At 37.4% G+C, this 13464-nt stretch overlaps 1 protein-coding gene across 3 annotated transcripts in view; it reads right to left on the bottom strand.

The window, feature by feature from the left end:
• PTPRR (protein tyrosine phosphatase receptor type R) overlaps positions 1-13464 on the bottom strand; it is a 257281-nt gene that overhangs the window by 32135 nt on the left and 211682 nt on the right. For all 3 annotated transcript variants that reach the window (XM_032646704.1, XM_032646702.1, XM_032646703.1), the window contains 3 exons: positions 11370-11454; positions 2160-2239; positions 1580-1717 (listed from right to left, as the gene is read on the bottom strand). In XM_032646704.1, the coding sequence (XP_032502595.1) occupies positions 1580-1717; positions 2160-2239; positions 11370-11454 (303 nt within the window). The remainder of the gene's footprint in view (positions 1-1579; positions 1718-2159; positions 2240-11369; positions 11455-13464) is intronic.

Here is a 13464-nt window from a genome sequence, read left to right as displayed (position 1 = left end):
GAAGGTCTCAGTTCCAAGTCCTGGTTCCTACAAGCCCAAGGCTTTGTCTCCAGTTCTTATATTGTCATTAAAACACAAGTAACCTGTAATTCTCTGGTTTTATGCCTTTTATTCAGTTTTTGACTGATTTACCTTTTTCCTCCCAAGCTCTGCTATGCATGCTGTATCATATTTCACCCAGTATGACTGGTTTTTCAGATTATCTAGTCTGCCATATTACATAAGTTCTATGTATGTATGTATGGGTGTATATATACAGACAGTACACCTTTAAAACTTGAAGAATATTTTCCTACCTTGAAGGTAAACTGTCACAGATATTAAACAACTGTGCAGGAATTGTCAGTAGCTTATTATGTTGACAGATTGATCGTGGGTGAAACACCTGAGAATATTCGGTTATTTTTATTATGCCACCTCAGGCTTTCATATAAGATTCATAGAAATGCATTTATTTAGTAAGCATATAGTTAATGTAGTATAAAACTTCATCTACTGGCCAAAAAATGTACTTTTTTTCCAGGATAAATTTCAGAAAAAGATCCTTTATCTATTGCAGCAAAAATGGAAGAAAACAACAAACTTTAAAAAACTTTAAATTGCTGTTTGTGAGCCTGAAATTTCTTGATTAGCAGCAGAGTTATAGTATAATCAAAGGTTATAACTCACCAAAGGAGTATAAAGGAAAGTTCAGTTTTCTTAAATTCTGATTGTCCTGGTGAGGCCCTGGTATAGTAATTTTGACAAGCAAATAATCACAAATGCTCACTAAAATCAGACTGGAAATTATCTCAATAAGATGCCATGAGATGTTAAAGGGAAAAAAAAAAAGATGCCATGAAATGTAAGCAGTGCCTAGGAAAGCACCCTTTGGGAATTACACAACTTTCCTTTTATTTTATTTCATTTTATTTTGCGGTACACGGACCTCTCACTGTTGTGGCCTCTCCTGTTGTGGAGCACAGGCTCTGGACGCACAGGCTCAGCGGCCATGGCTTACGGGCCCAGCCACTCCGCGGCATGTGGGATCTTCCTGGACCGGGGCACGAACCCGTGTCCCCTGCATCGGCAGGCGGACTCTCAACCACTGCGCCACCAGGGAAGCCCTAATATGCTATATTTTTATGAAATTATGTTTTTTGTTTGTACCTCCCCAACTAGAAAGTTAAAATCTACCAAGGGCAGGAATCTTTGTGTTTGTTTACTAATATATTGCCAGCAACTAAAATAGTATCTCACTTAGTAGGTGCTCAAAAATTGCTTGGGATGTAAATGAACAATTTTTTATTTCCCTGACTCTAAATCAGAGTGATAATTCATGGCCCCTCATTTCCTTACAAAGATACATGGGTAGAAATGTGATCCGTGTATGCCAAGTACATTGATTTAACTGAAAGAAAGTCTTCATTCATAGAACACCAATTACTACTTTTTGGAAGCATAAAGTGGCCTAGCCTTTAAATGTCTTAATGTTTCCATCTTAAATCTGTTATTAAGTATATGGCAATTTTCCTTAAACAATCTCTCTTCTATAGCAACAGAAAAAATATAATGTTCCGTACTTGGGTAAAGGTCATACCTCATTTTTTTCCTTGAGCTTTGTGATCATAACAATCACAGGACTGTCTTCCTGCCAAACCATCTGCCAGAAATCATTCACGGTGTTGATCATGGGCCCCTGCGTGGCGATGAACGCTTTCTCTTTGCCACTGTAGCCCTAGTTTGAGAAAGGAGACAAAAATGTTGGCTTTGAAGTTCATGCCTTGCACTGAAAGTTTAGGTGAAAGATCTTCAAAACAAAATAGCTCTGATAATCCAAAAGCAACACAGACTTTTGCAGCTTTATTGATTCTAGCACCACAATTCTTGGGGTTGTTCTCCCAGCAAGTCAGGCACAGCATATGGTACTGAGGTTTCTAAAGCTCAGTCCTCCCCAGAGCACCTCAGAGGGAGCTCTATAGCCACAGACACACAGGAAAGGAAGACTTACTATAAATTACCCACTACCAAGGTTGATTATGACCAAGCAAGCAAAAAAAAAAAAAAAGCAACAAACTTGCTAGTAACCAACTCTGAGGGGGGGAAAAAAAAAACAACTAACAATTCCAAATAGTAAATTGACATGCTCATCAGAAAGAAATTTAGATTTATTTACTTACCCTAATATAATTAGCATTAATGTAGGTGCTCAAAGAATTAGTTACATTTTTTGGTCTTAAACGTACTCTGCTGAGGGGATCTAATGAAGAAAATAAGAAAGACTGTGTTAACCAGATTTACTCTTTTAAGTTTCTTAGAACACCAATAACCAGTACATAGCACACTTATATACTGACCACCTGGCATGTGTCAATGTTTTTTGTTGGTGTGGCTGTGTCTGTCTCTCTTTTTTTTTTTAAACATCTTTATTAGAGTATAATTGCTTTACAGCAGTGTGTTAGTTTCTGCTGTATATTTGCAAACGAAGCAACTGACAAAGGATTAATCTCCAAAATATGTGTCTGTCTCTTGATCCGTGTTTACTGAGGGACATTTGAGACCATCTTTACCCCTTGTCCTGACACAGATCTCGTCCATAAGCCCAAGATGATGAGTTTCTACTTTATGCCATTTTTGGTGGGTTTCTGATTCTTGACCCCATTTCTCATTTACGCTCCTTTTCTTATTCTTTGCATTTGGAATTTGCACCATATCTCCCTACTCAAGTCTCTTTTCTGTCCTCCGCAACAGCAAACACTTGGTCCAGTCCAAATCTGCTCTCACTACTTGGAAGAAGCTGTCTTTAGTTACCATGTGTTTGTTCACTGACATCACAAATATCTGATATTGGATAGATTATTACAGTATTAAATTCTAAAATCACTTTCCATCAAGAAGAGTTGAAAGGCTCTTTGTGAACCACGGTGGTGATTTTTACCAACATTTACGTAAATAATCCCTTTGTGATTTCTTTAACCCGGTTACACTCTGAGCCTCTTGAAGGCCAGGATGGGGATTTTTCATGATCTGTATAAGACCTGGTGTCTAGCACAGTGCTTATATATGTAATAGACATTCAGTAAATGTCTATTGCATTGATTTAAATGGCCCCTTCCATTTTTTAAGAAGTCAGTTCTATGCATTCCTCTCTAGCAATTGTTCTGTTGTTCTTCTTCTCCCGACAGGTGAAGTCTGAGTGTGTATTTTGCCCACCTCCTCACCTACACTTTGATCCTTCTTGCATACACTCCAATCTATCCTAACCCTAGTCTTATGCAGACACGGCTCTTGCTCTTGCCACTGGTGACACTTTTGCTACTAAACCCAATGGTGGTACTTATTTTTTCATGTGCTCTGTGTAGAATTAAAAAACTGTAGATCATATATCTTTTCATGGAGTTTTCTCTTCCCTTGGATGCTGCGTTACAGCATTCTGGGTTTCCTGCTACCTATTCGATGGTCTCTTTTCAATCTTTTGCTTATTTCTTCTGCCTCCTTTAGTTTGTTTATTTATTTATTGGCTGTGCTGCATGGCATATGGGATCTTAGTTCCCCAACCAGGGATCGAACCTGTGCCCCCTACAGTGGAAGCGTGGAGTCCTAACCACTGGCCCGCCAGGGAAGTCCCTCGTCTGCCTCCTTTAATGTTGCTGATTCTAGGATTCAACTTGACACTCTTCTATGCTCACTTGACACTGCCTTGTTGGGTGATTGATTCATCCCCATGATTTTGTACCCATATCCTGGAGACTCCCAAATATATATCTTACACCAGACTACTCTCCTCACTTATAGACCACATTTAAAAAATTTTCATTTCCTTCTGGATATACTACAGCTTTGTGAAACTTCACATGATCATGTGCTCCTGATAGCCCTGTGTTATTCTATGTTGCGTGTGCTACCACAGCTCCTGAGCCCGTGTTTGAAAACTAGCTGGACTTGACCCTCCATATTCATGTTCTGTCCATTTGGTTTCCTGAAACTCGCTAGGATTTATCTTGCCTCCCTCTTCCCAAGGCTTTCTTCTTAGGCTAGGACCGGAGCATCCCATCTGGTCTAACTGCCTTCAATCTTGTTCTTTACCCATCCATCCTTCTCATAGCTGGCAAGGCGGTCTTTGTAAAATAAAATCTGATCACATCATTCCCTTGCCTAAATGCCATCCATGGTTCCTAACTGTCCACAGCAGTATTTCCCAAACTGTTATCTGTAAATCATTTCTTTTATAACATATAGAATTAGGTCATATAACTTATAAATTAGATCATCCTTAAAAAGGGGGTTCAGTAATCAAATAAATATGGAAAACACTGAATTCAACAAACTTGAACAACAATCTTTTCACTGCAGAATTTCTCAGGGTCTATATTATGCTAATATACTCTGTGAATTTCCAAGAAGGTATTATTTATAAACTTATTTGCCCACTGCATTCATTTCATTATGAATACTTATTGACAATTCGACAGTCCAGAGCAGCATTGCCCAATAGAACTTTCTGTGATAATGGAAATGTTCCTTACCTGTGTTGCCCAAAATTGTGACCACTAGCCATGTTGGCTATTGAGTACTTGAAATGTGGCTAGTACAAACTGAGGAGCTAAAGTTTTAATTTTATTTAATTTTAATTCATTTAAATTTACTTAGCCATATGTGGCTGGTGGTTGCTCTACTGGCATTCCCTTCTTTGCTCAGGCTGCCTGAGTTTTATTTTAGAATTTAACATCTTGTATTTTAAGTGCTTAAATGTTTGCTTGCCCTCAATGGTTTGTGATGAGCCCCTTGAGAGCAAGGGCTGTCTTTAATTAACGTTTGTATCCTTTGTGATTTCTATTTGGTATGTGGCTCAGAGAGTGTTTAACATTAGAATTAATTTCGATTAGAAAGAGTTAAAACAATGCTTTTTTTCAATTTTTTTCTTTTCATAGCAAAGGGGACAGGAAAACTTCCATTACTTTTCAGTATCCACTGATTATTAAAAGTTTCCACAAACGCCCTAAACCACTCAGACTTGAAAAGAGGCCCACTTCCTTCAGTTTTTATAATGCCTACGATATATATGATTTACTGGGAACTCAACCCGAAAATTGCTTAGAAGCAGGTGTCCTGTCAAGCTTAATTAAGTTTATGTTGAAAATTGGTAATTTATAGTATTTCCAAGTATTCAGAGATTTCCAAATATTAAAACAAAAACAAAAACAAGAATACAACATATGATGGAGTAGGGGAAAATAAATTTGGTTCCAACCAAAGCATTTTTAGTGTTTTCAGTCTAATAAAAATGTCAAGGATTAAAAAAACAAAATTTGTCATCATCAGTTATTATTTTCATCTTTATTGTTATAAGTTTATTCATGTGATGCATTTTAAGTCTACATATTAGTCAAATTCACTATGATAACTTTTTTCAGAATTGGTATTTCTGAATTATATGCTAAATGCTTAGCATACCATTTATGATCCATCTGGGAAGTATCAATAATAACTACAAATATTATATGGAACACTGATCACTTTTCCTCCCTGTCTTCTGCTCTTCCCTTTTTATTCAGTATTTCCTTCTTTCCTTCCTTTGCTTTCTTCCTCTTTCATTCCTTTTTCCCCTCCCTTCCTCCTTAGATCCCTTTCCTCCCTTCCTCCCTCCCTTCCTTCCCTTCCTCTCCTCTACCTTCTTCCCTCCTTCTTGTTTCTTTTTTCCTCTCAACAAATTATTGAACACATAAAGTTTTGGTGTATAGAACACATCAAATTTCCCCACTTTGATCTCTTTAAAATACCCTCTGGCAATCTTAAGTCTTCTTTTTAACAGACAAAATGGTACCTGGATCCTGAGTTGAAGATTTCCTCTCCAGGAGGAAATGTGTTTAAGGTTTGAAGTCAGAGAAGAAGCTATTAGATGAGGGAAAAGTGTATCACTCCCAGTGATGGGCAAAGGCAGGAATGAGAGGAATAGGGTAGTTTTCAGAGATGAATTTAAGATAAGTGGGAAATGGAAGGAAAGCAGGGACTGGCCACACCTTCAAGGTGATTGGGAATCATCTTCAAATTTGTTGGAAGAGAGAGAAGACTCTAGGCCTGTGTTGTCCATTACGGTAGCCACTAGCCACATGTAGGTAAATTTAAGTCAATTAAAATATAATAAAATTTAAAAGTCAGTTCCTTGAGTGCACTAGCTATACTTCAAGTGCTCATTGCCACATGCAGCTAACGGCTATCACACTGGAGATACAGAATATTTCCATCATTGTAGAGAGTTTTAGTGGACAGTGCTGAATTTGGCAATGCAGTGATAGATTATATGAAATTCACTTTTTAACATGCATGTGAACATTATAAGAGAAAACAGGGCTCTTCAATACTGTTTTTGAAACTGTAAACGTTTCTCTCCAAGGTTAGTGTTCTTATTTTCTGGAATTGTTTCTGGGGTTAATGATGGATTCAGTTAGGTAGAGAAGGAAAGGAGAAACTAACATGAGCTGAGGGTTTACTATTAGTTGGAACTTTCCTAGCCGTTTTTCATACATTTATTTGATTCTTTCAATAGCCTTACAGGGTAGTATCACTATTACTATTTTTAGGGACAAAGAAAGGATGGCACAGAAAGATTAAGTAGCTTTCCATAAATTGTAAATGTTTTGGCCAGGATAGGAAATCAAGTCTAAACTCCAGTATTTTGCTGAGTCACACAACTCGTTGCTTTAATGAGTGGTTCACTTATTTGCATATTTACTCTGTTCTAGGCACTTTATACAGTGAAATGGAAAACATAATGTAAGTAGGAAACAATACTAGACTTTAAATTTTTAAATATAAAATGATGGTCAGAGTAAATAGGGTTTTAAAATTCGATTTATATTGTTTTATAGTTGTATAAATAAATTGGCTGCATGGAAAAAATATACATAAAATTTCTTGTTATATTTCTTTGTTATACAAATAATTTCACATTGATATATGATCAGTTTTTTCCCATTGCTCTTGTGTTTAGGACATAGATAAATTTTTATCACAAATATTTGTTTATATTGTAAAGTAATTTGACATAAACTTGACCTAAGCACTTTAATCTACCACTTAAGATTGTTCTGAGCCAGGCTGACACTGTCCTTAGAAAAAAAGCTACAATTTAATTGGTTCTTGGCCATCCATATTTCTGCTGCAAAACATCCTCCAAATTATACAAACTCACTAATATGTACAAGCTGGAAGCTTTTAAACTTGAGAGTTTATTGTAGGCTAAAACAATAAAAACAATTAGAATATTTAAAATAGTAATCATTTTAAGATTATTATTTTATGTAATGTTTCAAATTTATGCCATATTACAGTCTAAAATAAACCATAAAGAGCAGCTTTTCATATTCATTCCAGTCTTTTCTGATGATTTTCCAGCCAGTGATGTGGCTTGTCCAAGCTATATTTACTAGATTATATTCTGTGCAACAGGGGGTGGGTGGGGTATTCAGGCTATAGACATTTTCAACAGAAAATCTGTTATTTGCAACATCAGTTGTCAGCACAGGTGCCCTGGTTCAAGCGACCCACCCAGTTCTGGGAATGGAAAAGCTGACACAGGACTGTGAAGCAGTTGTCTGATAGCATCTGGCAGGAAACAGAGAAGGCTGAACTTTAAAATAGTCCTAATAATTTCCAAATCCTTCTGAGATTAGGTGGTTAAGTATAATACTTGCAATACATGTATATGCCCTAATTACTTATGGTTGGTAAATTTCAGATGAAAAGTCCTGAGAGAGAGAGTCCGGGGTGGCGGGGTCGGGGTGGAGGGGTGGAGAGAGAGAGAGAGAGAGAGAGAGAGAGAGAGAGAGAGAGAGAGAGAGACCAGTTGTAACACACAGCACTTTCATCCCCTTCAGCCAATTATAGTTATAAAATATCTTTCAACAGTGACTATATCTTAGGTAAATAGGTTTAACTATACAGACCAATTAAAAATATGTTACAGTGGAGTAACTGTTACAATGTGTTTCCGAAACACCTCCAACAGAAGGGGAAGCCCAAGGACACTATTAATAGTAATTCTTGCTCTATTACTATAAATATGAAGAATTTGGTGTTTTATGAGTGAATTAATGAACTGAATTATGAATACTCTACTATTTCAATGTCAATACTCTAAAACAAATCTTCGTGGCTCCACCTTTCCAGAGCTATTGCCTTGAGATGTTTATGGATTTTTGCCCAAATCCCAACTATAGCTTTGTTTAGTGATTGACAATATTGCTTCTTCTCCAAAGTATTTTTGCCTTTCTAGGCAGAATTACTCAGTCCTCCTACACCGGTTAGGCAAGATCTCTATTCAGGCTCTTACATTGAACATAATTACTTATTTACATGTCTCTCCTCTGGTCTGTGACCTCCTTGATCTTATATGCTGCTCCTTATTCCTTACTGGTTCCCGGCATCTAGCTCACTGCTTGACATCGATAAATTTCATGGAGTTAAATTTAGTTTTAACATAGTCTAAAAGTGTTTCTCAAAGTGTGGTCCTGCTATCACCTGTATCAGAATCAGCTGGGTGTTTGCTAGAAGTACAGATTCCTGGGCCCAACAGAACCCACTTAAACAGAATCCCCAGGGTGGGGCACAGGACTAGATTTTTAACAAGGACTCTAGGTGATTGTTATGCACAATGAAGTCTTTTGGTAACAGCTTTCTTGAGATATAATTCGTATACTATACAACTCACTCGTTTAAAATGTGCCACCGCATAATTTATTTTTATTTGTTTAATCCACAGAGTTGTGCAACTATCCGTGGTGGAAAGCATGGGGGCAGATGTGTTTGGATTTGAATCTTGCTTCTTTAATATCTATAAGCCTCACTTTCCTCCTCTGTAAGAAAGGAACAATAGTATCTTTCTGAGTTATGATGAGAATAGCTAACATTGAGCACTTTATCATGTGCAAAGCACTGGGCTCTACAACAACCCTGTGAGGTGGCTACTACTTACTACTCCCATTTCACAGATGAAGTTAAGAAATTTACCCACGGCCATACAGTAAGTGGTGCAGCTGGATATGAACCCCAGCAGATTGGCTCTGGAGGCAGCCCTATAGCTACTAGACTCTTCTGTAAGGATACAAGATAGTATATAGAATGTTTCTAGCAAGGATGGCATTTTAATTATCTCCCAAAAAAACTCATACCCTTTAGTAGTCATTTCTCATGCCTCTCACCACTAGGCAACAACTGTAGTTTCTATGTCTACAGATTTGCCACACCGGACACTTCATATAAATGGCATTATGCAGTATGAGTTCATTTGTGATGGCTTCTTTAAAAAAAGAAGTACCTCATAAAAAAAAGTACCTCATTACTTTAAAAAAAAATTAATTTTATTTATTTTTTGGCCGCATTGGGTCTTCATTGCTGCACACGGGCTTTCTCTTGTTATGGCAACCGGGTCTACTCTTCGTTGTGGTGCACGGGCTTCTCTTTGCGGTGGCTTCTCTTGTTGTGGGGCATGGGCTCTAGGCACTCGGGCTTCAGTAGTTGTGGCACGAGGGCTCAGTATTTGTGGCTCTAGAGCACAAACTCAGTAGCTGTGGCACACGGGCTTAGTTGCTCCGCGGTATGTGGGATCTTCCCTGGACCAGGGCTCTAACCCGTGCCTGCTGCATTGGCAGGAGGATTCTTTTTTTTTTTTAGCATCTTTATTGGAATATAATTGCTTTACAATGGTGCGTTAGTTTCTGCTGTATAATAAAGTGAATCAGCTATACATGTACATATATCCCCATATCCCCTCCTTCTTGCGTCTCCCTCCCACCCCTCCTAACCTACCCCTCTTAGGTGGACACAAAGCACCGAGCCGATCTCCCTGTGCTATGCAGCTGCTTCCCACTAGCTATCTATTTTACATTTGGTAGTGTGTATATGTCCATGCCACTCTCTCACTTCGTCCCAGCTTACCCTTCCCCCTCCCCGTGTCCTCAAGTCCATTCTCTACATCTGTGTCTTTATTCCTGTGGCAGGTGGATTCTTAACCACTGTGCCACCAGGGAAGTCCGGTACCTCATAACTTTTTATTGCTGAATAATAGTATGTTGTGTGAACATACTACATTTTATTTATCCATTCATCAGTTGATGGATATTGTCGTTATTTCTACTCTTTGGGCTATTACAGAAAATACTGTTACAAATATTTGTGTACAGCTTTTGTGTGGATACATGTTTTTATTTCTCTTGTGCATATAACTAGGAGTAGAAAGTCTGAGTCATATAGTAACTTTAGGTTTTACCTTTTGAGGAACTACCAGACTGTTTCCTCAGTAGTTGTACCATATTACATCCCTACCATCAAAGTATGAAGGTTCCAATTTCTCTACATCCTTGCCAACACTTTCTATTGTCTTTTAAATTATAATCATGTGGTTATGAAGTGTTATCTCACTTCGGTTTTGACTTCCCTGATGCCTAATTGTGTTGAGTATCTTTTCACATGCTCATTGGCCATTTGTATATCTTTTATGGAGAAATGTCTATTCAAGTCCCTTGCTCATTTTAAAATTGGGCTCTTTGTCTTTTTCTAATTGTGTTATAAGAGTTCTTTATATATTATAGATACAAGTCTTTTATTAGATGTATAATTTATAAATATTTTCTCCCATTTTGTGTCATTATCATCTTTTCAGTTTCTTGATGGTGTCCTTCGAAGCACAAAACTTTGAAATTTTGTTCAAGTTACCCATTTTTTTCTTTTGTTGCTTATACTTTTGGTGTCATATCTAAGAAATCATTGACTAATTCAAGGTCATGAGATTTACATCTGTTTTATGTGAAAAGTTTTAGAGTTTTAGCTCTTACAGTTAGGCCTCTGATCCATTTTGAATTAATTTTAGTATGCTGTGTGGGTCAGGGTCCAACTTCAGTTTTTTTTGCATGTGGCTACTCAGTTGCTTCAGCATCACTTATTGAAAAGACTAGCCTTTCCCCACTGAATTGTTTGACACCCTTAGTGAAAGTCAGTTGACCATAATGTGTGCCACAGTAAAGTTTTAGAACCATGTGTCTACTGAAATTATGAGCAGACCATTATTTTAAGAGTAATACAAGATAAAGTTATTAACCTTAGACCACTTTAATGATTATTAGTCTTTTTTTTTTTTTTTTTTTGGCTGCACCTCTTGCGGGATCTTAGTTCTCTGACCGGGGATTGAACCCAGGCCCTGGCAGTGAAAGCGCAGAGTCCTAACCACTGGACCGCCAGGAAATTCCACTTTAACGATTATTAGTCTTGAGATGTGTTTGCAATTCCACATTTGGTGTGTATATGGAAGTTGTGAGGATGGGAAATGGTGAGGTAGGGGTGGATGGGGAAGGCTTGCGCTTTACAACACAAACTAGTTAATTCAAGAAACTTACTTGGCAAAATGGTCTTATAGCGATTTTTAGTTCCATGACATGGAATGTCAATTTCTTTGGGATCCACAAAGTTCATTGGTATTTCCTGCAAAAATAAATGATATCAAATACTGTATTTAATGCTGTCACAAAGAAAATCTTCACGGGGGGCCATCTGATCCAGAGCTCTACTGGACTTCAAAGTCATTTATGAAACAACAGACTACCACCTCTGGTTGACCAACACCCTTCCCTTCATAAACACATCAGCTGCACCCTGTCAAGCTGACTCCAAGAAACGGCTTTGTGTGTTAGAAAGTATTATTTGATATGTAGTTCTTAAAGAGACATAGAAAACTTTGGTTAGGTTTTAAGAATCCTGTTCTGACGTAATTGCTGGAAATATATAAACAGGCAGCTGAAAAATTGCTTTTTCTTAAACAATGTATTCAGATTTCTTCCTATCTTTGTGTAGATTCAGTACCAAAAATTTTATTATGATAGATTCTCTTTTAACAGTAATTGTGACTCTTTTAGGATTATGAAAACCTTCCTCCCCAAATGGTAAATATAAAGGGCATTTTTGCTGATTTAAGTGACGATGATATGACGCATTTTTTTGGATTAAGAAATGGTTTATAATTGTACTGTTCCATTTGTGGTTGTAAAGGCAACATTTGTAGTGAAGGGCATTTAGGCACTGTCCTCTCGCACTTAACAAGAACACAAATATTTTTATTATGTCAGAATATATGTCAAATGATGGAGGAGGGAACAATTAAAGCAGAAGTTGCTCTGTGTGTTAGACAGAAAAGGTGGGCGTCTGATGCTGACTGGGACAAAGGAAACAAAAAGCCAACGTTTTCAAAAGGGTCTGAACAAATATTTAAGGAGTTGATTATACAAAATAGTATGTTTTCTAACATAAAATTCTGCAAAGGATTGCTTAGATAAGGTCAATATGCATTAAAATACCTTTTGTCCCTAGATCACATAAAATAATATTTTTGTTATCTACACTTTCTCCTACAGAAAATAGAACTTGACAGCTTAATATTCATTGAAATGAAAGAAATTATCTACAAATTTATTTAAATTGTCCTTGTTTTCAGTCAATCTGAAAATTCAAGAAAAGCCTGACTACTGTGAATTTAAGACTCGGTCCAGTGAGAGGAGTAGCTTACTTTAAAAATATTGTTTCCTAAGCTTGCATTATTTTAGGTATTTACGATATTTATCCCTACTCTCTGCTCCAACTAAATGTTGTAAGTTCTCAGTTCCAAGTTACCAAAATAAGCAAAATTGTTGAATGTTCAGTACAAACCACATGTTCATGCTTGGGAATTTCCAACAAGTTAGTCTGTTTTAGCAAAGCCGTGAATATCTTTATTCCTCCCCGATCTTTCCTGTTTTCTGACACACACTGACAATTTGTCATCTTCCAGCATCATCTCTCTCCTCGGCATTCCTTGCTGGCCTCATCTCTCAGGGAAGTAGACTGTGTTAAGGGCTTATCTCATAGAACAAAGAGCTATCTGTGGTTGTAGAAAAGAATACTAGGTGTACCCTCGGCCACTTCTGTGATCACTGACTGGTTCTTTTATTCCTCCCAGTTCTCCTTTTTTTCATACATAAAAGATGATATGCTATGAAGTCTAATTTTTAAAGCAACATGCTTGTATTTTAATAATAGTTGATGAAGCTGATAGATCTAACCTATTGTTGTCTCTCATCATTAGGGTGGTTGCAAACATCTGAACTGACCCTGAAGTCATCAACTTATTACACCCATCAGCTATGGCTTAAATGTACAACTGCTTTAAGATGCAAGGGGCTCTATAAAATGGATATTCCCCTTGGGCAACAATGAGACCTAAGAAGGTCTAATCTGTCTCCATGCTCTCCAGATTGAAATGTGTGTTCATGCATTATCACCAGCAACACTGATGGGTCAGCATCATTTTTAGCTGAATGAAACTCACCATCATTTTTAGCTCACATTGGGTCTTCCTCTTGTGTTCCTTATTTCATTAAATGACAATACACGCACGCTGTTGCTCAAGTCTAAAAATGGGGGTGTCATCCCTGACTTTTCCTTGGCCGCCTTAGCCTATTA

This window comes from Phocoena sinus, chromosome 10 (assembly GCF_008692025.1).
Source record: "Phocoena sinus isolate mPhoSin1 chromosome 10, mPhoSin1.pri, whole genome shotgun sequence".
Classification (NCBI taxonomy): Eukaryota; Metazoa; Chordata; class Mammalia; order Artiodactyla; family Phocoenidae; genus Phocoena; species Phocoena sinus.
Note: the sequence above shows the minus strand (reverse complement) of the source record. Positions and strands in the feature narration are given on the sequence as shown.